Source organism: Barbus barbus (assembly GCF_936440315.1).
Source record: "Barbus barbus genome assembly, chromosome: 36".
Classification (NCBI taxonomy): Eukaryota; Metazoa; Chordata; class Actinopteri; order Cypriniformes; family Cyprinidae; genus Barbus; species Barbus barbus.
The window spans coordinates 16,907,746-16,930,987 of NC_136714.1; the positions used below are offsets into that span (position 1 = coordinate 16,907,746).

Sequence of the window (23,242 nt, forward strand, 5' to 3'; positions counted from 1 at the left end):
TGAGCCTCATGATGGAGAATAATGATGGTGTTAAGCAGCTGCGATTTTGCATAGGTTTGTTTGACTTGAAAACTTCCCAAGGAGTCAAAAGCAGTCATCGAAAGCAGCAGTTCTATGCTCTTTCCCCCTTGGACTGAACAGTAATTACTATTGCAGCCCAAGCCACATCCCAGACAAAACAGAGAGATGAGAAGGTGAAAAGAGAGGCAGGAAGCTGTAATACGAACTGCTGTCTCTTTACTAATTTCAATGAAACAGTCATCATTAGCATGAGCCACACTCTCCTGTGGATTTCCATTTACTTTGTTTATCTGGAGTTACGCACATAAAGATACACACACTCACAGAGACACCGTACGCATCAGTATCAACATTTCATTTTATCTTTTAACTATAACTCACAGCTACTCAGTCTTCCAAAGCAATGATCATTGCTTTAATTTTTCTCACTACTCCTGCCATATTTTCAGGTCAACAGGCTTATATAAGTCAATGGGCGGCACCTCTTTTTGTGAGGCAAAAACATGTTACATCTTTCATATTGCAAACTCTAGGGAGGTACAAAATACAAATCCCCAAAGTCATTGTTGCCCACTGCGACATGGAGATCTGTGTGACCAACCTTGATGGTTTGCATATCAAATGTTCCCATCTGGACAAATCGTTCTCGCCACTAGCCATTCACCATCTCAATAAAAAAACAGTGATCATATGGGTAACATACCATCTTAAAGCTACACTACGTAACTTGTGGCCCTCCAGCGGTCTTACGAAAGAACTTTGTTTTGGTTGTGCTCTGGCATTGCACCGATAAATGTGGTGTAGATATTGATACACAACATTTTATCAGAGCAGATGAACAAATAAATATTTCCTGTAGTTTTGTCAACACAAACCTTCAACTTCACACTACCCACAACCAGAACTATTTTTTTTTTTGTAATATCCATCCCAGCAGCTCTCAAATACAGTATAAATCATTCTTATAGGTTTATAGGTTCAGCATTTTTATAGTTTTACCATGTAATAAAAAAATGATATAATGCAAAATGAAATAAAAAATATTAAACAATCAGTAATTTTGTTACTGTAAAATTTTACTTTTCACTCTGAAACTTGGGTAACACTTTACAATAAGGTCCCATTAGGTACTGCATTAACTACCAATGATCAGTTTGTTACAGTATTTATTAAACTTCAGTTAAAATACAGCTATTCGTTATTAATTTAAGTTAGCTTAAGTCCATTAAATAATATTAATAACTTTTGATTTATTTTAGTAAATGTTGAAATTAACATTAAGGTTAATAAGTGATTTAGAATTGGGTTTTTTTATTATTATTATTAGCTCATGTTAATTAGCCTAATGCATGTTACTTACTGTAAAGTGTTATTTAAAGTTGTATGGAAAATGCTACACACAGATTCTACTAATCTACTATAGTGTGAAGTATTTTACAAATTTGAGCAAACTAATCCTTAAAAAAAGATAAATCTCAAAAGACTTTACTGTTCATATTCCAGTGATAATTCGCTGTATTAATATTAGGCTGTTTCACTCCGCTTTAACAATGCTACAAGATGTTCTACTACAAGCAACCTAAATGTTTGGTAATGGTCTACTAAGAGAACTTCCTCAAGCTTCCACATCTTATGTCCACAACATGACCCCCACAGGTCTTATGTTTTCAGTTACCATACATTCCTCAGCCAGAAACATTCTCCACATCAGAGAAACAAATTCAGGTATGGTACATCCAAGCTCTGTAAAACTTTTCACAAACAAAATGAAGACAAATTAAATTTATTTATTTAGTCATTTAGCAGACGCTTTTATCCAAAGCGACTTACAAATGAGGACATAAGAAGCAATCAAAACCAACAAAAGAGTAACAACGTGCAAGTGCTATTACAAGTCCTGGTTAGCCTAACGCAGTACAGATAATTACAGATAAAAACAATTTAATAAAAAGACATATAGATAAAATAAAATAGAATAGAGAGTGCTAGAGTTAGAGGGTCAAGTAAAGATGGAAGATGAGTTTTTAGCCGTTTCTTGAAGATGGGTAAGGATTCAGCTGCTCGGATTGAGTTGGGCAGGTCATTCCACCAGATGGGAACAGTTAATGAAAAAGTCTGTGAAAGTGTTTTTGTGTGTCTTTGGGATGGTACAATAATGCGTTGTTCACATGAGTCTGAAGTAATGAATTTAGGTAAAGGGGTGCAGAGCCAGTGGTGGTTCTGTAGGCAAACATTAATGCCTTGAATTTAATGCGAGCAGCTATTGGTCTGAGAAATTCAGCTTATCATCAATCACAACTCCAAGGTTTCTGGCTGTTTTTTAAGGAGTAATGGTAGATGAGCCTAACTGGAAGGTGAGATTGTGATGAAGCGATGGATTAGCTGAAACTACAAGCACTTCTTTCTTAGCTAGGTTGAGTTGGAGGTGATGGTCCATCATCCAGCAAGAAATGTCTGTTAGACACGCTGAGATGCGAGCAGCTATCGTCGGATCATCAGGATGGAATGAGAGGTAGAGTTGAGTGTCATCAGCATAGCAGTGATATGAAAAGCCATGTTTCAGAATGACAGAACCTAGTGATGCCATGTAGACAGAAAAGAGAAGTGGTCCAAGAACTGAGCCCTGAATTCTCTTCTGAGCATCCCAGGAGGGGTTTATAGGGCAGGTGCCCCCTCACCACCCACTAGAACCATTACAATGACATTTACAAGGTCATGGAAAGTTCTGGCATAGTCTCAGGATGCTAATAATAACATAATAATTTAAGCAGATATTCACATCCCTCAGGCCAAAGCGGTCATACATATGCATGCAAAACAAATAGTCCTTGACCTACAGCTCACAGATTGTTTGTTGCTAAAAAATCACATCTCGAATGAAATATTCATAGCTGTCACATGCCTACATGCCTATCTTATTATAGCACAACACTGCTTATGCATAGTTAAAATAAACTAGAGATGTATGCTGTTGCAAAAAGAGCCACTGAACTTGCAACATAGTGAAGAACAAGCTCCATGCCAGCAAGAACAACCGTCTCAACCCTCAAAGGAACCAAGAGGTCAGTGCTTGGTGATAAATGTGGCATAGGTTATTTCTGACGGTAAACACATTAAGATAAAGTAAGTGTGCTGAAGGGCCTTATGGGTATCTGGAGAGTGTGAACTAATTAAACAGCTCTACAAAGCTGTGTTTGGACTGCACTTCCATAACCTGTCAGGGTCGTGTTGTATCACACCACAGGGAGATCAGCAGTTGACTAAAAGAGAATCACCTGAGGGCATTTATCCACATTCAGTAGGCTGGATGACATGGTTGGGCTGGGGTAGGTCAGACCACACACTGTCTGTGTCCTAAAAGAGAGAAACCGAACGGAATACAGATGATCTCTGGTGACCTGCCTGTGTTTTAATGAAAAAGAATACGTAATTCGCACATTTCAAACAGTCCTGTGCTGTGAAACCTATCTTTGTGGTGCTGGAATATTAATATTTTGATTAGTCATCTCTGGAAATGTTCCAGACGAGGTTAGCCATTTCATCACAATGACAGAGCACTGATAAGAACCTTAAAGAACTGTTTGGTTTTTTTCTTTCTTGAAATATTTCATGTTTAAATGCAACCATGGAAATCGGAGCATGAACATGAAGACTATTATAAACTGTTATAAACATCCTGACTGTTTAAACAGATAAACAAGTGTGCTTGAAGATGACAGCTAATTCAAGTGCACAGTGTTTTGTTGTCATTGCTCTTTTTACATGTATTTTTGCACACATTGGGAAGACACTAGGTGAGTCTAGAGTAAAACCAAATTAATATTCCTATTAAATATAAGCTGTTCCTAAGAAACTCATAATACTCACATTATTACAATCATTTTTATATAACAAAATACTTTAGGCAATATCACACAGGAAAAAATGTTTTTACAGCCAATATTCAGAAATCGGAAGTATTATATTTGAAGAGTTCAGATGCAAAAGCCTCTAAGTGCCATTTGAAATTTTCTTCTAAAATGAGCATTTTTCTCAGGTTTATATATTTAATGTTCAGTTATTTCACTTTAATGACAATGAACAGAACCTATTAATTGCCATTAAAGTTAAATAATTGAACCCACACATGAGAGCCTGAGAAAAATGCTCATTTTGTAAGAAAATTTTAGATGGCACTTAGAGGCTTTTGCATATGAACTCTTCAACAACAGATCAATAAACAAAAAGTTCATATTGTAACTTAACTTAGATTTTAGACAAAATATTGCCAGTTATTTTGTTTTTGCTGGGACCTCTATAATTTCAAACTCTGAGAAACACACAGCGAATGAATGAGCATTTTGAGCATATCGGTTGAGTGAATAATTAAACAACTCACTCACTTGGTTTATTTCTATATGAATCAATTTGAATAAATGATTCAAAGAATCACTCATAGACAGTCACATGTTTTGCTTCAGAATGAATCAGTGTTTTGAACAAATTGGATGAATGAATTATTTAATTACTCGAATTATTAGAAAATCAGATTTCAAATAAATAGGTTAAATTATTTAATGGCACACTCACTAAAAATCCCACCACTGATGCGCAGACTGACAGAAATGTCCAATTTTACCTTTGCTGTCATAAACATCTTGATTTTTCATATTTCCTAAGTTTGTTTGATGACAGCTTATTATATATCATTGCCTCTGATTTCCATTCAACTCTGGCATTTATCCATATCCAGAAAAAAAATCAAAAAACGAAACCAGCACTGCATCTTAAACAGAATATTTAATGTCAATAATTCTCTCTCTCTCTCTCTCTCTCTCTCTATATATATATATATATTTATAACATCTCATGCATGTTAATTACCCACAGTGATGATTAATATTACTTGTTGCTTGAACACATTTAACATAGTAGACCAAATCAATACCAAGAAGGCCAAATTGTGATGGATGCACTTTGTGCTGACACAGAGCTCTAAACTCAGTGGGATAGAGAGCTAAGAGCTCCCATAGATACTGAATTAATAATGAGCATGGGTACTGATGACTGGCCCCCTCTTTCCCTGCAGGGCAAAAGCAGCCCATGTCTCTAAAGCCCTGATTGATTAGCTGCTTATTATTAATAGATATGGGTTAAGACTTTGATATGACCGGCCTGTTTGAAAACACACACATCAAATGTGTACAAAATAGTACAAATATATGCATATCGCAGTATGCATAATAAATTCAGAGTAAACAGAGTCAAGAATAAAGTTTGTGCAGTTTTGACTAGTAGTAAACAACTGATCTGTGAAGTAGAATTTCTTTGTGTGAGGTGAATGAAATTGAGTCTCAAAAGTAGCATGTAGTTTATCAGACTCCATTCCCCTAGGTGACAAGTCTCTGCAGTGCATGCTCTTCAGGATTCAAGGTTGCTAAAGGCTCTAGCCTTAAAGCCCTAATCAATATGTTGGATTTGACTCTTCGGGTTTCACACCTATTTACCATTTAACACAACCTTGAGACACCACAAAAAAGGAGTGAGAGGGAATTTAGGCTCTAGTGCAGCTGTCCAGTCACAGTGCAGGACCCAAGGGAGGACATGAATTGTAATGAGCTAGAAAGAGATCGGGGTATGGATGAAGGCAAATCTTGGTGATATTGTGCCCTTCTGATGTTTTATTAACACAAGTAACATTAATAACAATAAGTTAAAATAAAAACTTTTTTTTCCTTCAATGTATATATACATTATATACAGTGTGTGTGTATATATTCTGCATATATAAATTCAATGAGAAAACTGAAGATTAGAGAGAGACTGATATATTAACTGGTGGCGGAAAAACACTAATATTTATATCATTGGTTATATGAATTTGATTGGCTTTTGAATTGAGTTTCTTGTAAGTGAAGTTTCTTGTAATAGACATCTCTGGAGTACAAGTATGACAGATTTATTTTCCATCTTCTCTAAAGAGAACATCAAGACACACTAAAGGCAAGTATTTTATACATACACACCCACACACGTCAAACAGTATAATAGATATTAATAAGAGAAAAATCCATGCAATGTCCATGACACACTATTTTTATAGTACAGAATAATAAAAAAATGTAGACCTGGAAACATCTATTTTTGTCCATGTTTACAAGTAATCAGGACGTAAATGTTATATTAAATCATTCTGTAATATCTTTCATAACATAGTTGAGAAACTATGTGCAAATGTTTAGTAGATGTTTAAATTTCTGTGCCAAAGTGATGAAAAACACTCATTTAGATTAAACACAGCTAATTAATACATACACTAGTGTGCATATATAAATATGAAATATAAACATCTTTCAACAATATATAATCAAGGCTGTAAAGACAATGAACCCAAAACCAATTTGGTTTTAATTTTAGTCATTAGTCGCTTACCTTTATTTTTTTAGTACCAAAGTCCTGAATTCTCCACATGCAGAGAATTTTTTAAACGGTCATATATTTCTCCAAATACTATAAATGTCATGAGAAAAAAAACACTTTAAATTCACATTTTTTTTGTCTGGGTCCCAGGAGGATAACATGAACAAATCCAACACAGATGAAATACAAGCATGTCCAAGACTTATAATGTCAGCTCAGTTCAGATCAGCTCATGTTGCTTATAAGACCAACCGCTCCACTGCATCTGCAGCAACACTAAACAAAAGGCTTCGTCAACGCGATACAACAATCTGAAGAAAAACTAAATCTCTACTTGTTTAAGATTTAGCCTAACATTTGTTCAGGAAAAATAAACGACAAAGGTACAAATGCTTTTTTGAGGTTATACCAAATTCAACACCACGCTGAATCAATCACTCTTTGGGTCCCGAGGCCAACGATCAATCACCATTTGTTTCTACGCCCCAATGGATCTATATTAATTCAAAGCAGTTGACAGTCAATTATTGTCACACACAGTTCATGATCTCCCCAATAGCCCTTAAATACAGAGGGAAAGGGCTGATGGGAAAACTTAAGATGCCAAGACAAAGACAACTCTGGACTTGGGTGCAGAAAATATTGTGAACACATCCTTCTAGTATCACTGCTTTATCCATCTGGATTCACTCTGTCAGCTTCAATGAGCTCAAGCCTGTGTTTCACCATCTCAACACTATCCACAGAAAAACAGCTCTGAGAATGCAGAAAGGACACTTAAGCCTAACATTTACAATCACCTCAGTGTTAACGCAGCCACGGGAATCTGGCCCAATCCCTCAAAAAAAACACTAGGCTCTCTTCAAAGACTAAAACGGGGTGTATCATATGACTACACTAAGACAAGACTCTTATAGCACAAAGATAAGAGTGTCAGAGCAATCAGGAGGAACAGTAGAGCTGAAAACAAAAACTGATTTCAGCAGATGTGAGGTTCTCTCTACTGTCCATTTCCTCATTGAGGAATCCGATTCCAGAGTTCACTGCTGCCAGGCTTGCAGGACAGAGCTCTGAGGTCCTTTTCAGTGAGATTGGCAGTATTGTCTAGCGAACTGCCAAAATCTATAGTGATACACGGAGAGCTGGAGGAAACAGCCCATTGTAAATTTAATTTCCCTTCACTGTATGACTAGCAGTGTGACATTCCATCACCAGCCAAGACTGCGAGCTTCAAGGAAACTTGTCTACCCACAAAAAATAAAACGCAGTAGTTTTTCCTGACATCAGAACCTTTTTTTTTTTTTTTTACAAAGTAAAATTTTTCAAACAGCAGGAGAGTATAGGATCAATGATCCTGTTTTACTTCCAAGACTCACCACTGCTCACGGGAAATAGTGTAGAAGTACAATGGACATCCTACTGGCAGCAGGAGCATAAGTCAGATTTAATTTTCTCTGGTGTATTATGCCACCTGGTGGTGGAGAAAAGCACTGCACTAAAAATAAGCTGAGATCAAATGGTTATACTTTTAGGGTTAACTTTAAAATATTTCTAATGTTCTTTACTGATTAACTTTGCTTGAGAAATAAAAATTACTACTCTAAATTTATCTTAATCATGTTCATATATGTAGAGACACCATTCAGAAATTTGGGGTCTGTAAGATCTTTAATATTTTACTCAACAAGGCTGCATTTACTTGCTCAATATAACATTTGTGTAGTTGATTTTAATATATCTTAATGCAAGTTTATCACTTATAAATTTATTTCCATAATGGCCAAGGTGAATTTCCAGCAGCCATCACTCCAGTCTTCAGTGTCAAATGATCCTTATTTACTACATTATTTGCTACACAAAAACCATTCAGTTGTGTTGCTTCAGATGATTTTTGTGGAAACCGATACCATCAGGATTCTAGGAAAAAATGTTCAGAAGAACAGCATGTGTGCGTCGCAAAATGAGATGTTTGTGGACCCCTAACGTTTGAAGGATATTGTACATTTTATTGGCTCAAATCTATGCAAATGGTGAGAAACAATAAGCCCAGAGTTTAATTCATATTACATATCAGTTCAAAGTCACTGTCACCTTGCTTAACACCCCATAAATCTGGCTAATCAAGTAATTGCAGAAATTTGAGTCTATATTTTAATATGCTTAACATATTTTGGCACTAAAGTATTCACTCTGCATCGAAATGCCTTTAACATGCTTTATTTTAGAACAAACTATTGCCCCATCCTCTTAAAATAAAACCAAACAAGTGCAAAAGTTACAGAACTATACACAAGATGACAATTGCAGCAACTGCAAAGAACCAACGTTATGAATTCTTTATTTTTGTTCATTTTAAGTGCACATTGCCCATTTCAGAGCAACATGGGTTGCAGAACAGTTTGATCCCCACTCTCTACCTCCAGAGGAGCTCTAGGCCAATGCAGGGAAATCTTCTGGATCATCTGGGTTTGGAGCCTTAGGAAACGCCAAAACATGATTTAGCCTCAAACCACCACAGGCAGTCTCACACACAGCATGAACATCTACCTGGCTTGTAAAGTGCCTCAAACTAAAACTCTTGCATTTCACAGGACTGTGTTGTCTGGGCATGAGCCAATCATGATGCAACCAATACAACCAACTTACAGATTCAAGTTTTTGTGGAGATCTTTGGGATGGCATGGATGGAGCCCCACGGCCACGACCACCTCGTCCTCCTCTCCCACCACGAGAGGGCCGAGACAGGCTGCCAAAGTTGATCTCCAGTTGACAGGTGATGTCATTGGCCGGGCGGCGGAAAACCACATCATCTTCATCCAAGCCATTATGTTGTTTCTAGAACAAGAACAGCAGTTAAAAGAGTGAATTTGTATCCAACAGGCTCTAAGCGCTAAAATTGATACTCTCCACCTGAAGGAATTTGGACTTATGGATGACCACGGCCTTGGACAGCACAGAGGTGTCTGCCTTCCGGATATTCAGCTCTGCCTTGGGCCTGCTTTGCTCCTGCAGAGCTTTCCACTCATCCAGTGTCATCTCTAGGGCAACCTCAATCACTTCCTCAGTCTCAGATGGTCTGAAAGAGGAGCAATTGTACATTTACATCCATTATGAACTATAAAAGGAAGCTCAAATTCATAAAGTCAGAAAATAACCATATTCACGGTCAAGCATCATCTGCGTTACAAGATATTTCCTGTGAGAAACGGACCCGTTTTCTCCATCAGTCTCAACTGCCTCTTGGGTCTCCTCATTTTCAACGACCTCTTCACTAGGTGACCCCTCTTCAATTTCACTACAGGACAGAAGGAAAATGACAACCATTTTAAAATGGGGGGGCAAAGTGAGAAAATCATTCCAATCTGACTTCATATAAATGAGAAACATCACCTCATATGGTCTCTCATGGAGCCCCAGTTGCGAGATCCACTGCCGCTGCGCTTCTCTTCTGATCGAACACTCCTGATTTAAAGCAACATCTAATTTATCAGATGATCATGTGCACAAAATGCTCCAAGCTTGTTAATTTTCAGACTTTCAACCAGTTACTTACAACCCAAAAATGAAAAAAAGACAATGCAAAAACACAATTGCAATTAACCAAAAGATTAATAGCTTTTCTAAAAATGTATGATACCTTTAAATATTAAAATACGTTATTAGGCTTATAAAAATAGTATAATGTAAATAAGTTTAACACTTTCAGCAATTCCCTTTCATTTTTACAAAGTATGTATTTTCAAATGAATATTTAAGGGAAATTTAGCATTTCAAAGTTTCATGTTTACTTCTGTATGTGTGAGTTTAATTACATTATTTGTTCACAACTCATGCGATACCCAATATAAAGTTTGGTCCCTAAATCAAACCCAGTTTACCCACTGCATTAAACTCTTAACATGACAGTAATGAGTCACAGCTCACGCTCGGTCACTGCCACTGTGTCTCACAAACTCTCTCTTTCCCCTCTGGTCAAATCCATCACCGGATCTTGGATATCCTGGGCCTCGGGCTCCTCGTCCTCTTCCTGTACCTCTTCCTCTGACAGGCCTGTCCAGTACATCCACAGGCCTACACACAGATGAAGACAGATCGAGTGGCATGCAAAAAATCAGGAAGATGAATAAAAAATAAAAAGACATTATTAACACGTAATTAGAGACACTTACCTCTCAACAGAGAAACTGAGGGGGGTGTCTGCGTCGCTGGATTTGCGCTCAAGAGTCACGCGTTTCTCTATTCGCTCCTCAACTTCACGAGCAAGACGGACTTCGCCTAGAAATTTGGACCAAATACACGCCACAAACAACCGTAAATACTTTAAATGCGTAAAACCTCAGCAACCAAGGTACCCTACATTTGAACTCATATCATCTTCCAGGGGTTAAATTAGCCTATAATTCATTAAAAGAAAGGCTTGCTGCGTCGACTAAAATTAGCCCGTCCTTCACTTACCTTGTCCACCCCCACCTACTGGAAGAATGAATTTCCTCTCCCTTTGAGACTCTTTCTTTCCAGATTTAGTCGTGGTTGAAGTTTTCTTTGGCTCCTCCTTCTTCTTCTGTTTCTTTTCTATCCCTGCCGCGTATAAGATGTCGAAAGGGTCGGATTCATCGTCCAGCAGTCGGCCGAAACGATTAGCAACGGCGCATCCATACTCCTCATCAGGCAGCTCCTCTGCTAACTCCTTCATTTTTATCGATTACTGCAAAGGAAATGAAATAATCGAGTCGTTGTCATCGAAGGACTACAAATACAGCAGAACTAAACTGTGTTTGTCTCATAAAGAGAAAAACGAAGGCGTTAAATTGTGCCCAAAGATTGAAATTTACTTTGTGAGCACAAATTAACGTTGCCGTCAGATGTGATGTTCAGTTAATTGAATTCAGGTTCATATGTAAGCAATTAGTCTCCGCCCCGGAAGTCAACTTAGTTTCCAGAACGCGCTCATTAATATTAATTACGCACGTTCGACTATTGTTTGCTGTTTTATTATTGAATATACCTGGTGGATTTTTTTCCGGCCTATTTTATTGTCAATTTTTGTGACTGTTAATGTGAACCAGACTACAACTATGAAGCTATTATAATTCTGCTATAAAGTAGGTACAATTTCTGTTTATACATTCATGCTTCTGCAGATGTTCAATTCAATTCAAGTTTATTTGTATAGCGCTTTTTACTATACAAAACGTTGCAAAGCAGCTCTACAGGAATTTAAGTTTCCACAATATATTTATATATTGCAGAACCTAATATGTTTGACTTAGTTGTGTATGACTTTGTTTCATATGCTACCAATATTACTACTCATACTAAAACATTTAATAAAGCAAAACTATAACTCAGAAGTTTTGTGAAATGAATTAATCAAGCAAACTTTAGAGATAACCAAAGAATGTTTTTAAAGATGTTTAAAGTTATTTCAAAGTAGAAATTAAATGTACAACCAAATATATACATATAATTGAATTTACTTGCAGTAACCAGTCTAACGGGCACCAAAAACTACTATAACTATTAATAATTCAATAAAAAAGATTTAAAAGTTTATTTAATGGAAAAAAAAGACAGAAGTGGTTCTTCATGATGTTTTTTTATTGCTGTCACACACAAGCATTGATTCCCAGTCTTGGTTTGAAAATATAATTTACACAATTAAAAATACAGAAGCATACAAACTCTTATTTCATTCAGCTTGCCAAATAAAACTACAGATCATTAGCTATAAACATAATGCTGTGCATTACAAAAACTATTTCAAACGGCCCTGAAAAAAAAGATGCAGTGTTTACTTCAGTGTAACCTTTGGTCTTGCAATTATGTAAGAATTTACATGGTGTATTTACATTTATGTTGTTTAAGATTTCTATGATCCACAAACTTCTTCCCACAGCTCTCACAACTGAATGACTTCAGACCGGTGTGCACTCGCTGATGGGTCCTCAGATGCACAGCTTGATTGAACGTCTTACCACAAACATCACAACCAAATGGTCTCTCCCCCGTATGGATTCTCATGTGCATCTGAATACTGCTGGAATACCCAAACCTCTTTCCACAAACCTCACAACTATACGGCTTTTCCTTCGTGTGCACCCTCTGGTGTACTGTAAGGGCGGCTTGTGAGTAGAACTTCTTTTGACAATGATCGCAACAGAACTTCTTCAACAAAGGACTGACCAGTCGCTCGTGATGCTTCTCTCCTGTATGTACAAGCATGTGCTGATTAAGAGAACTGGGGAATATGAAGGCCTTATTACAGATCGAACACACACAATCCCTTCTTCCTGCGTGAATGATTCGCTTGTGCCTTTTCATGTAGTCTGAACTGGTAAATCCCTTACCGCAAACGTCGCAAAGAAATGGTTTGCTTGAAGTGTGTTTGTGCATGTGCATCTTCAGGGCGTAAGCTGTGGTGTACCTTTTCAAACATATCGGACAGCCGTACAGCTTCACTCCCATGTGACTGGCTTTGTGTCTGTTGAGGTTTCCAGAGGTGGCGAACTTCTTATCGCATACGTCGCAAGCGTATCGCTTTTCCCTCGTGTGCACGAGCATATGCGCTTGCAGATGTTTGCGAGTGCTGAACCGCTTGTCGCAGAGTTCGCACAGATAGTCGTAGGTTTTCTTGATGTGACTCTTCTGGTGATTTTTCAAATATCGCTCGCAGCTATAAAAAGCGCCACATATCTCGCAACAGTAGGGCTTCTCGCCGGTGTGTAGTGTTTGGTGGTCAAGCATGTTTTGTTTTATTTTGAACTGCTTGTCGCATACGGGACAGTTGTAGAGCGTTTCGACTGCTTTGCATCTGTGTCTGCCGAACGAACGCTTACCGGGAAAAACCTTCTGACAGTTTGAACAGGTAACCGTCTTTTCTGCCGTATGAAGACGCTTGTGCTTTTCCAGGGAGGCCTGAAATACAAAAGACTTGGAACATATATCGCATTTGAATAGCTGAGCTCCAGTGTGCATTGCTGCGTGTCTGATGAGGCAGCTTCTCATAGTAAAACGCTTATCGCAATGTGAACATTTGTAATGTTTCACATGAGCCCGAACGTGGTTAATGAACTTCCACCTCAGTTCAAAACACTTGCCGCATGTTTTGCATCGGAACGAACCATTATTCGACTGCTTTATCATATCCGTGTTAGGTGTGATGTTGGACTGGTTGTCTGTGTTTTCGATGGTAATATTTAAACCTTGCACAAATGATTCGGTCGCGTACTGACTGCTTTCCAAAACAGCACAAGATACGTCTTCGTTGTCCAAGTTACTTTGGAGAATTTCTGTGAGGAGAAGAACACAGAGTATGTTTAAGATAAACAGACTGAAAAGTGTAATTAAAATATTTATAATATTAAAAAATATATATATATTTGTCATTATTGGTGCACCCAGTTATTTTTCACTCATTGCATTTAACAAATTATAAATAATAAAAGACTGTTTCTAAATAAATAATAAAATCATGTACATGAGAGTTTTACAAACACTACTATTTACAAGTTTGGGGTCAGTGTGTTTTTTATTATTTATTTTTAATATATATATTATTTAATAAGACCACATGAAATTGACCAGATAAAGTGGAAATGAATACATTAATAATACTACAAGAAAATCTATTTTAAATAAATGCTGTTCTTTTGAACTTTCTAATCACCAAAAATCAGTTTTCACTAAAGTATTGAACAGGACAACCACTTCTAACATCATAAAAAATAAGAACATTCCTTACACCAAATCAGTATATTAGAATGATTTCTAAAAGGTCATGTGATACTGAAGACTGGAGTAATGGCTGCTGAAAATTTAGCTTTGCATGACAGGAATAAACCATTTAAAATTGAAATTAAAAAGTCATTTAAAAAAAAAAAAAAAAGTTTTTACTGTACTTTATCACATAAATGCAGCCTTGGTGGGCATAATTTATATATTTTTTAAATTACAGACCCCAAACGTTTCAATGGTTATAATTATTTATTCAGTATTACAAAAAAACTAATTTATTTTGCTACTCTTGACATAAATTAATCAAGATGCAGACTGCATTTACACAGATTTGTGTCACAGTCCAAGATGCCTACCATATTGTATAGAGAAACATATTTCTAAACAAAACTTTAAGCACTGGATTTGAAATCATGCTTTACCTTGTGTAGTGATCTCTAGTGTTTCCAGGGATGTGCTGACAGTATCACAGGTTTCAAGCTGCACAATGAATTCTTCTTCATTCAGAGTGGCTTCGAACTCGATACTCAAATCCGGAGTCGTGTGAAATCTCTGGTGTTTCATCAAGCATTTCATCATTTTGAAAGTATTCCCACATGTCAAACAATTGAAAGGTCTGTCTTTGTGTAAAGCATTGTGAATGTTTAACAGGGCCATGTCATTGAAAGATACTCCACAGGACTCACAAATTAATGGCTCCTGTCTCTCCTCAGCAGCTACGTTTATGCTTGTGGAAGGTTGGCTTTCACTCAAACTTAAACTGCATGCCAGAATATCAGTGGGCGCAGATGACAGCTGATGGTACTGAGTATTTGCTGCTTGTATAGATGTTTCATGATTTTCTGACTCCATTTCATAATCCTTGTTCGGTTCAGACTCGAGAAGCACATTATTTTCAGGCTCTGGTGCGGCTGCTTGACCCTCTGTGGGAATATAATGAGAAAAGAAAAAAAAACACCATACTGAAAATCTGAAATTCCTAATATTAAGAAATACACAATATTTTATAATAATACGGAATATTATCCTGTCCTATTTCCAGTGCAAATGTCTACAGATACATTAATTGAGCAGGAAGATGACATTAGTCTTGTTTTCTCCGAAATTGATGAAAAAGAAGAGTTTATTATTAAGAGAAGAATAAATATCTGCCAGAAAAATCGACTTAATTAGAAGGGAAAACAAGTTTTCATATACAGCATTGACAGATATTTGTTTTAATCATAAACTACATAATTTTGATACATTTTCTAAGACCTTATTTTACATTTGCATCTCAAGTAAATGTTTCATTTTTTAGGGATATTAAGAAATTTGTATTGGCAAATAAAACTACCGAGAAATCTATTAATTTTTTGCAAAGAGTACAACATTTAATGTCACAATTTTATGAATTTAAGACTTTCTGCTCTAATTTAAAACTTTTTTATGGCCTGTTAAAGACCAAAGAAACTCTGGATGAATTATCGTCATACTAGACCAAAAATATTTATCAAACTTAAGTTTTGGCACTCTAGCGGTTAATAAACAGAACTGCGTGCGGTGCGTCTTGCAGAAGAACATTGTAGCCGGAGCTACTTCTCTCTGTTTATGTCTATGACGAATCACGCAGGTACCGGACTACTCCGCAGCGGTACCTACCCAAACCAGTCTAAAATAGTCAGAATATAAACACTTATTATATCTGTGTACCGTAGTGATTCGGTAACAAGCCAAAAACACGGTTTGGAAAATGGATTCATGGCGTACTCGCTTATTATATAAATTTTGAACACGAAAAAAGTTACAGACTGCAGCTTTAAATGGATAGGCCACCAAAAAAAAAATTACATGTCTGTCATTATTTACTCACCTGTTCCAAATCTATATGAGTTTCTTTCTTCTGTTGAACATAAAAGCAGATATTTTGAAGAATGTTGACAACCAAACAGTTGCGGGTCCCCATTGACTCCCACAGTGTGGAAAAAAACACTAAGGAAGTCAATGGGGACCGAAAACTGTTTGGTTACCCACATTATTCAAAATACCTTCTTTTGTGCTCAGCAGAAGAAAGAAACTCATACAGGTTTGGAGTAAATGACAGAATTTTTAGGTGAACTATCCCTTTAACAAAATATGTGTGTAATGCCAAGACATACACCAAATATTTGAGTGTTTGCTCAGGTTTGTATTCAAGTTGGTGATTAAGCATAAAGATGTACCATTAAGCTTATCTTGTTTTGAAAGCTGAGACTTTGCTGTAGCTTCCAGTACTTGAGCTGAAATACAATCATGAATCAGTTTCACCATCGTCTCTACAGTGGCTTTACTCAACAGCTCCATGAAATCAGCAAACTCCTTCTGAAACACAAAAGAGATCAAGAGATCGCATATTACAATTTTCTGTGTGTCAAAACAGGTTCAATTATAAGCAAATTCACTTACATTGTCTTAATAATCTTGCGTTCAGTCAGAATTTAAGATTCTGAAGGCACTAAATATTTGACTTCTTCAGACAACATATAATCTACACTAAGGTGTTTCAGATTCCTAAATAACTGCAACGTTGCCTTTTCTTTTCAATGTGTTCTGACTAAAACAAGAACAAAGGACAAACGTGTTTTGATGCATTCAATTGTTTGAGTGTGATTCCTGCTTCCATTTCCTCTCAAAATATGAATTACCAATTGCTCAAAATGAGTTAACACTGACAGATATGAAAATAATGTCACATACTATATAAATCACCAACTCTAGCATTCACTTGAATGAATGAGTCTACTATCAGCAAGCTACTATCAGGAGGAAAATAATGGAAACATTTCTTTACAATTTCTGGAGTTGACTGTTGTGTCACACAATTTTTAATCTTGACAAAGATATACAGCAAGGTCTTTCTTTGTTTGTTTTGGACATAGAGTTGAGACAAAGCTGTATCATAAAGTTCATAAACAAGCCCCTGGTTTCACAGACAAGGCTTAAACCTAGTCATAGACTAAAGTTGCACTTACTGATCTTAAAACATATCAGTGCCTTTGTTTTGTCTTAAGATCCACACCAGTAATGTTTTTTCTAAGGCATGTTTATAAAAATTACTTAAATGTCCTAATTGAACTATGACCTAATCCTGTCTTAGGCTAAACCCTGTCTATGAAACCGGGCCAAGATATATATATATATATAAAAAAAACTCATCCTAATGTCAGAATAGAGTAGTTCTGTTTCTTTATAGGATGCATATTCATATGTCTTTCATGTGTCAAAAACTACTTTGATTTTCATTTGATTTGAGTCGAAAACGTAATAATCTCTGGTTATGGGAATGCTAAAGTTGTGGGAAATCTTTCTGTAAGAATCAATGCGAACTGACTACAAAAACAAATGGGAATCTGAAATAACATTACAAAAAACATGGACAAACATCATTTAATCAACAATAGCTTATTGGGAAACAGAAGGCGGTTGCACGGTTAACAGGTTAATATAATATAATTATATTCAATATATACTTTACACTGTGCACTCAAGGCCATGTAAACAAACACTCAGAAGCGTGTTGTGAACAGGAATGGACACTACATTTGTTCCTCTACTCTAGAACTTACAGTTTTGGCTTGATTCGCCTGTTTAAGTCTGTTTTTGTTCATTGCAGTCCCCTTGTTGCGCTTCCACTCCTCAGATAAGACAGTTGTGAAGTCAGAGAGATGTTTGCTCAACTCCGACACGACACTTTCAACTAACACCCCTATAACGGAGGACAGTAACTCGTGAATTACTGCCGTCATGCTCAGGGATTATTACTCGACACCTTCCTCCCAAAAAATATGCTTACTACCTCATTACATACAAACCTGCAGGTTAAAAAGTACACTAGCTAGCCATTCGCTTATTAGGTTTTTTTTTCTATAACAAAAATTTCGAACGGAGTGCGTTTTGTTAAAGCAGTACTGCCACCTAGAGGGTTGGAGTGATTAATACTTCCTGAGTCACGAGGGGAGTTACTTATTTTCAGGTCAAAGTGCTGTTTTTATTGCTTCTGTAGGCTACCGGAACTGGAAGTATAAAGAATCTAAATTTGGAGATAACAATTTTCAAGAAATTATATTCTAACTGTTGTTGTGAAACCTCATAAGAAAATATATTTTTAATGTACAAATACATTTTATTAACTTTCAAAAAATTTCAAATTTTGTATGGATGCAAAATAAGGACACAGCTGAGCTTATATTTTAAAAATGTTTTGAAAAAAAAAAACATTTATATGGATGATGTCCATATTAAAGAGCTCATTTTTGATAATTGGTGATTTTTCACCCAAAGAAAACAAAGAATTTGTGAATTTTTAAGATGCATGCAATTACGTTTGCATGTGACAATTCTTAAGAAATTCCTAATAATTTAATGCATGCAAAAATTCTTAAGAAAAGTGTAAGAACAAAAATTGGAGATGAATTTATTAAATAAATAAATAAATACAAATTAATACAGTTACCAGTTTAGCCATCCAGGACTCAAACTTGATTCGTTTTTTTTTACTTTATTGGACATAGACAAAATAAGCTTTTTGTCAACAACTACAATCAAATTTAACATTTTTAACAAAAACAAACGTTGAATTGAAGTATATGACTTCTCATCTGAATCATAATACAGTTAACCAAATGTTCAGAAAATGTAGGTCCAATAATGATCTCTGACAAATTTGATTCTTTTACAATTTTATGAATGTTCCATAGAGTCATTTGTTCCATTGTGGGTTGTATTGTATTCATAGAGGCAAAGCTCAATTATCTGTGGCATCTGCCTCAGCTGCTTGGCTCTCAGGTTGAGGTTGAGGGCTCTGAGGAACAGGACTTTTCACAGCAGGAGTGTATGTGATTGGAATCACTCTCTCGTTGCTCACAGCATTGGCTTCTTTGGGTGCTTGTATCTGTAGCTGGCCATTATTTAAAGAGCAGGTCACCGTCTCAGGATCCACACCTTCAGGAAGGTCAAACTCCTGCCTGAATTCTTGGCATCTGTACGAGAACGATCCTTTCCCATTGTCTTGCTTCTTCTCTGTCTTGCCGCTCACCCGCAACTTCCTGCCCACTTGTTTGACGGACAGCTCCTCCGGAGTGAAATCCTTTGTATCTAGTGTCAGTGCATATTGGCTACCTTCCTTTCCGAGCTGGAATGAGATGGGTTTGAAAGCCGTCATGGGTGAAACATGGTCAATCTCGTCGAAAATCCTTTGGTGCAGGCGTTCCATGAACTCCAGGTTGTGCCTCATCTCCTGCATGTGTCTCATCATTTCTTTCTCGATCTGAAAGAACAGAGGTCTGGTCTCTGGCCACAGACTGCGCACTGGCCAGTGGAAGTCCATGAATGGGCTGAGGTGAGGCTGAAATGTGCTTGGGCAAAGCATCTTTGGTGGATTTTCTGTGCTATGTTGAGCTGGTCGAGTTCTTCTGTGCTTCTGTCCCAGTCAACAAGACCTGAGGCTTTTATACGCTGCCTTGGAACATTCCAGTAACGCTCATCTATTAGCACAGCAGTGTGTGTCAGCCTGTTGAAGAGCTTCTATGACTGAGCACATGCTGTCATGTTCCAAAACAAGTTGGCTGTATTTTTGTGATCCATCTGTTAAATACCAGAGATGTGCATCATTGTTCTATTTCCAGTGACCACTCTGGCACTCTAATGGGTCTGCATAACTTTCTATTAAGGGAAGAGGTTAATGCGAGAGGATGATACAAGGTTTTCCTAGCATATAGCAACATATCAATATAACATTAAAAATAAAAACTAATCATGGTTACTGTGAGAAATAGTTCAATGTCACATCAGAGTATATTATCGTTGTGTGTCAGAACTTACTTCATATTCTGTCTGCTGTGTTTCATTTTAACGTACAAGCGTTCCAACATGCTTTCTAATCCTGCAAGTTTCTGAAACTGACACCTGTGTTGGCAGTGCCTCTGGCCAAGTCACCTCCTGAAATAGATCCAGAAGGATGGAACAAGTTTAACTCAGGTGGAGACGTAGTATGTGGATATAAATAAAAAAATGTATCATCACTGATATCAGCAAACTCCTTCTGAAACACAAAAGAGATCAAGAGATCACATATTGCAATGTCCTGTGTGTCAAATTTATTTGGTTTCAAAGGTTTACACTGTTGTTCTATTTTAATGACAATACATGGTACATCTGAATGAAAATGGGCAGTTGACAAAATTAATTTCCTTCTAAATCTAAATAATCTATGGAATATTTATAGCCTACTTTAAAAGAATAGTTAAATGAACTGGTTATTAAAGGGTGAATAATAATAATAGTAGCCTAATCAAAATAATAATAAATATAGATAGATAGATAGATAGATAGATAGATAGATAGATAGATAGATAGATAGATAGATAGATAGATAGATAGATAGATAGATAGATAGATAGATAGATAATGGAAATGTCACACTGCAGAACTAAAATATTGTTGTTGTTCCTGATGATGATAATAGACCTAACAAATTAATACATGAATGAATGAATGAATGATATATATCAATTGAGAGACTGTATATTCAGCCTATAGCCAAAAAAAGTCATTTGTTACACTGTGGGAATATTTAAGTGAACTTCTAAAATGGTTCGTTCTTTATTTGTTTTTATTAGTAGCATTTTATTATTATTATTATTAAAAATGGTGACAACAGTCACAAAAGTTGATAGACATGTACTGTGTGTACACTAGCCTACTGACAGTCAGGAGAATCAGAGCAGACAGGAATTCACTTTCTCTCCTGAACATCCGTTCAAACATGGTTCCTCCCGTCCAGGTCTCACCGCTTATCAAGGTACAGCTTCTATTAGGAATATGACTCTCAAATTATGTTTTCTATTCTTGTTAGTTTATATCAGCCACCTTCATTTATCCTCAGCAAATAGCTCGCTATACGTTGTTAGCTTAGTGTAGCCGGTGTTTGAGCTAATGTTGTTAGCCTGCTAGCCTATACAGCACTGCAAGGTCAGTACGTAACTTACACGTTGTATAGAAAACAGCGAATGGCCTGTCAAATGTGAATAAGGATCATTGCCTTAACTTGTACATTGTCCTGTGGTAGGGTGAATTTATAAAAGTATAACTAACGTTAGTCCCTGTAGTCTCTAAATTAATATGGTTATACACAGTGTAACTTACTTGCTATATAAAAGCTGTATATTTGGAAACAGTTTGTTTAAAAGTCGACTATATTAAATATATCACGCCAAGTAACGTTACCCATTAATAGACTGTGATTTGCATGCTGTTGTCCAAAACTTTGACCTAAATATCATTGCAACTGTATTTTCTCATACTGAATGTTTAAGTGATATTCAGTAAAGAAATCGATTTGTAAAATATGAGAGTTGCCTGTGAAATCTTGACAAGTTCACCAGTCAACAAACCAGAAGTTTTATTTTCTGATTTCAGACAGCAAGATGGTCAGCCTTGCTAATTGGATTAATTTATGGGAAGCAGAGATATGGTAAGTGTTTATGTATGGTGACATTGAAGTTTTTACGTTTTAGTTTAAAACTTAAATTAATTCAGTTATATTTTGTATTGGGATGCCTTTTCTGCCTCAGTTAATTGCCTTTCTTTGGTGTTTTTTAATAAATCTGCTCACCAGATTATCTGAAGCCCATTGCTGCCGAAGAAAGGAGGATTGAGGAGGAAGAGAAGAAACTCAGAGAAGAGCAAGAGCGTATTTACAAACAGCTTTCTGAAGGTCTGTAACCCTTCTCTCTCTCTATACATATTATTCTACGATATAACAAGAATAAAATATAAAAATGTATCAGATGATGTTGCAAATGTAATGGTGGTGGTCCACCTGACCTTTGTGTCTCAATACAGACATTTTATATTAAACGATAGAGGGTCGATACAGTAACGTTCAAATGGCATCTGATGAAAGAAATTAGTCTCTTTTTTATTTTGTGATACATTAACAGTGCCTCGTGATGTAGCGCGTCAGATTTCACCTGTGTGAAATTTAACTTTGGGTTTGAAGTTATTCAATGAATATATTCAGTGAAACAAATTCAAAGAGTTGTTATTCATGGAAAGAAATTTCAGGAGATGCATTTCAACAGTTTATGATCTAGAGAAAGTTATCAAAGTTCATTCTATTCACATTTAGTAGTGATGCAGGGTGTTGCTTTACCACAAATATTTCAAAATGTAAAAAATATCACTTCTCTACTATCTCTTTATTTATTTATTTTCTCCACAGCAAACTCTGACACCATTCTGAAGTAAATCTCCATGATGTATCCATTCCAGCACCAAATGAAATGAATCACAATAAACCTTATTTTATTTTCAATAAAGACAGAAGGTAAAAATATTCTTGTATGTTTTCTTTTTCCTCACTGCCATTATTCAGGAAATTCAGATTATATGCATCAAAGGGACATTTGCATACCTTTTCAGCAAGAAAAGAACATTTTCATTTGATTGGATTATGTTTATATGTGCATCTGAGAAACCAAGATCATTCTCTGAGAATGTGTTGTAGACTTGTGTTTTCTTCACTGCCATGGTGACGTTTATAGTGGGAGGACGGTTGTATAACCTGACCATGGTTTAGCATAAATCCCAGGATTTAGGTCAAGCCAATACAACACAAGTGCTGATTTTGCACAAATGCTTTGCAGCTACTTAGCTGCGGTGCTACACTATTTCAATAAGCGAGATAAATAATTGTTTTCAATCTCTGCTTTCCTTCATTTATACACAACATTTTTTCAGAGTTTATCTAAAAACCCCAAACTGTCATGACTTTAACAGAGACAAAAATACTGGACGTCTTGTAAAATTATTGTCAGTGGATTTACTGGGAAATGGAATGTGTAGGGATGTTCAGATAACCTTTGCAGACCTAGTTATCTAGGAAGAGAAGGGTGGAAACTGCTGATAGATCTCATGGGATAAGAGGCTTTCTTATCGAGTGAGTCATTGAGCAGATGTGTGAAGAGAATCAAATCCTTCGTAGTTTTGAAGAGTCCCAAATTAATATTGTTATTGCTTTAATACACTTTTTGAAAGAAGTCTCTTCTGCTCACCAAAGCTGCATATATTT

General features: G+C 36.4%; 4 protein-coding genes across 7 annotated transcripts; 1 reads left to right on the plus strand and 3 right to left on the minus strand.

Moving 5' to 3' along the window:
• Positions 1–7,727: 7,727 nt before the first annotated feature.
• LOC306855872 (intracellular hyaluronan-binding protein 4-like) lies at positions 7,728–13,335 on the minus strand. 3 transcript variants are annotated; one of them, XM_079394810.1, is made up of 9 exons: positions 13,257–13,335; positions 10,876–11,125; positions 10,590–10,695; positions 10,345–10,491; positions 9,811–9,882; positions 9,632–9,715; positions 9,331–9,496; positions 9,067–9,255; positions 7,728–8,895 (listed from the first exon to the last, which is right to left on the minus strand). In XM_079394810.1, the coding sequence occupies exons 2-9, from the start codon at positions 11,111–11,113 to the stop codon at positions 8,851–8,853; spliced, it is 1,047 nt and encodes a 348-aa protein (XP_079250936.1). In that variant the 5' UTR covers positions 11,114–11,125; positions 13,257–13,335; the 3' UTR covers positions 7,728–8,850. The 3 variants fall into 3 exon arrangements, with proteins under 3 accessions (XP_079250936.1, XP_079250935.1, XP_079250934.1); XM_079394809.1 differs by lacking the exon at positions 13,257–13,335 and adding an exon at positions 11,253–11,378; XM_079394808.1 differs by lacking the exon at positions 13,257–13,335 and having other exon boundaries at positions 10,876–11,323.
• Positions 12,005–18,085, minus strand: LOC306855857 (uncharacterized protein). Of its 2 annotated transcripts, XM_079394780.1 has the most exons (5): positions 17,985–18,085; positions 17,739–17,878; positions 16,356–16,494; positions 14,577–15,077; positions 12,005–13,709 (listed from the first exon to the last, which is right to left on the minus strand). In XM_079394780.1, the coding sequence occupies exons 2-5, from the start codon at positions 17,778–17,780 to the stop codon at positions 12,253–12,255; spliced, it is 2,139 nt and encodes a 712-aa protein (XP_079250906.1). In that variant the 5' UTR covers positions 17,781–17,878; positions 17,985–18,085; the 3' UTR covers positions 12,005–12,252. The 2 variants fall into 2 exon arrangements, with proteins under 2 accessions (XP_079250906.1, XP_079250905.1); XM_079394779.1 differs by having other exon boundaries at positions 17,739–18,063.
• Positions 18,086–18,285: 200 nt separating this feature from the next.
• On the minus strand, positions 18,286–21,181 carry LOC306855880 (heat shock protein beta-11). The gene is made up of 3 exons (XM_079394819.1): positions 20,878–21,181; positions 19,993–20,109; positions 18,286–19,833 (listed from the first exon to the last, which is right to left on the minus strand). The coding sequence occupies exon 3, from the start codon at positions 19,538–19,540 to the stop codon at positions 18,917–18,919; it is 624 nt and encodes a 207-aa protein (XP_079250945.1). The 5' UTR covers positions 19,541–19,833; positions 19,993–20,109; positions 20,878–21,181; the 3' UTR covers positions 18,286–18,916.
• LOC306855884 (ATP synthase subunit e, mitochondrial-like) lies at positions 20,877–22,505 on the plus strand. Its single transcript, XM_079394823.1, has 4 exons — positions 20,877–20,971; positions 21,589–21,643; positions 21,788–21,886; positions 22,394–22,505. The coding sequence occupies exons 1-4, from the start codon at positions 20,936–20,938 to the stop codon at positions 22,417–22,419; spliced, it is 216 nt and encodes a 71-aa protein (XP_079250949.1). The 5' UTR covers positions 20,877–20,935; the 3' UTR covers positions 22,420–22,505.
• Positions 22,506–23,242: the final 737 nt, after the last annotated feature.

Coding starts and splice junctions, on each gene's coding strand:
- LOC306855857 (XM_079394779.1), bottom strand. CDS start 17,918: ATGACGGCAGTAATTCACGAGTTACTGTCCTCCGTTATAGGGGTGTTA. Junction 16,495..17,738: donor AGGCGAATCAAGCCAAAACT/GTAAGTTCTAGA, acceptor TTTGTGTTTCAG/AAGGAGTTTGCTGATTTCAT. Junction 15,078..16,355: donor AAAACAAGATAAGCTTAATG/GTACATCTTTAT, acceptor ATATTCCCACAG/AGGGTCAAGCAGCCGCACCA.
- LOC306855880 (XM_079394819.1), bottom strand. CDS start 19,540: ATGCTTTGCCCAAGCACATTTCAGCCTCACCTCAGCCCATTCATGGAC.
- LOC306855872 (XM_079394810.1), bottom strand. CDS start 11,113: ATGAAGGAGTTAGCAGAGGAGCTGCCTGATGAGGAGTATGGATGCGCC. Junction 9,716..9,810: donor TCCATGAGAGACCATATGAG/GTGATGTTTCTC, acceptor TCTGTCCTGTAG/TGAAATTGAAGAGGGGTCAC. Junction 9,256..9,330: donor ATAAGTCCAAATTCCTTCAG/GTGGAGAGTATC, acceptor TTCTTGTTCTAG/AAACAACATAATGGCTTGGA.
- LOC306855884 (XM_079394823.1), top strand. CDS start 20,936: ATGGTTCCTCCCGTCCAGGTCTCACCGCTTATCAAG. Junction 20,972..21,588: donor AGGTCTCACCGCTTATCAAG/GTACAGCTTCTA, acceptor TTCTGATTTCAG/ACAGCAAGATGGTCAGCCTT. Junction 21,887..22,393: donor TTACAAACAGCTTTCTGAAG/GTCTGTAACCCT, acceptor TTTTCTCCACAG/CAAACTCTGACACCATTCTG.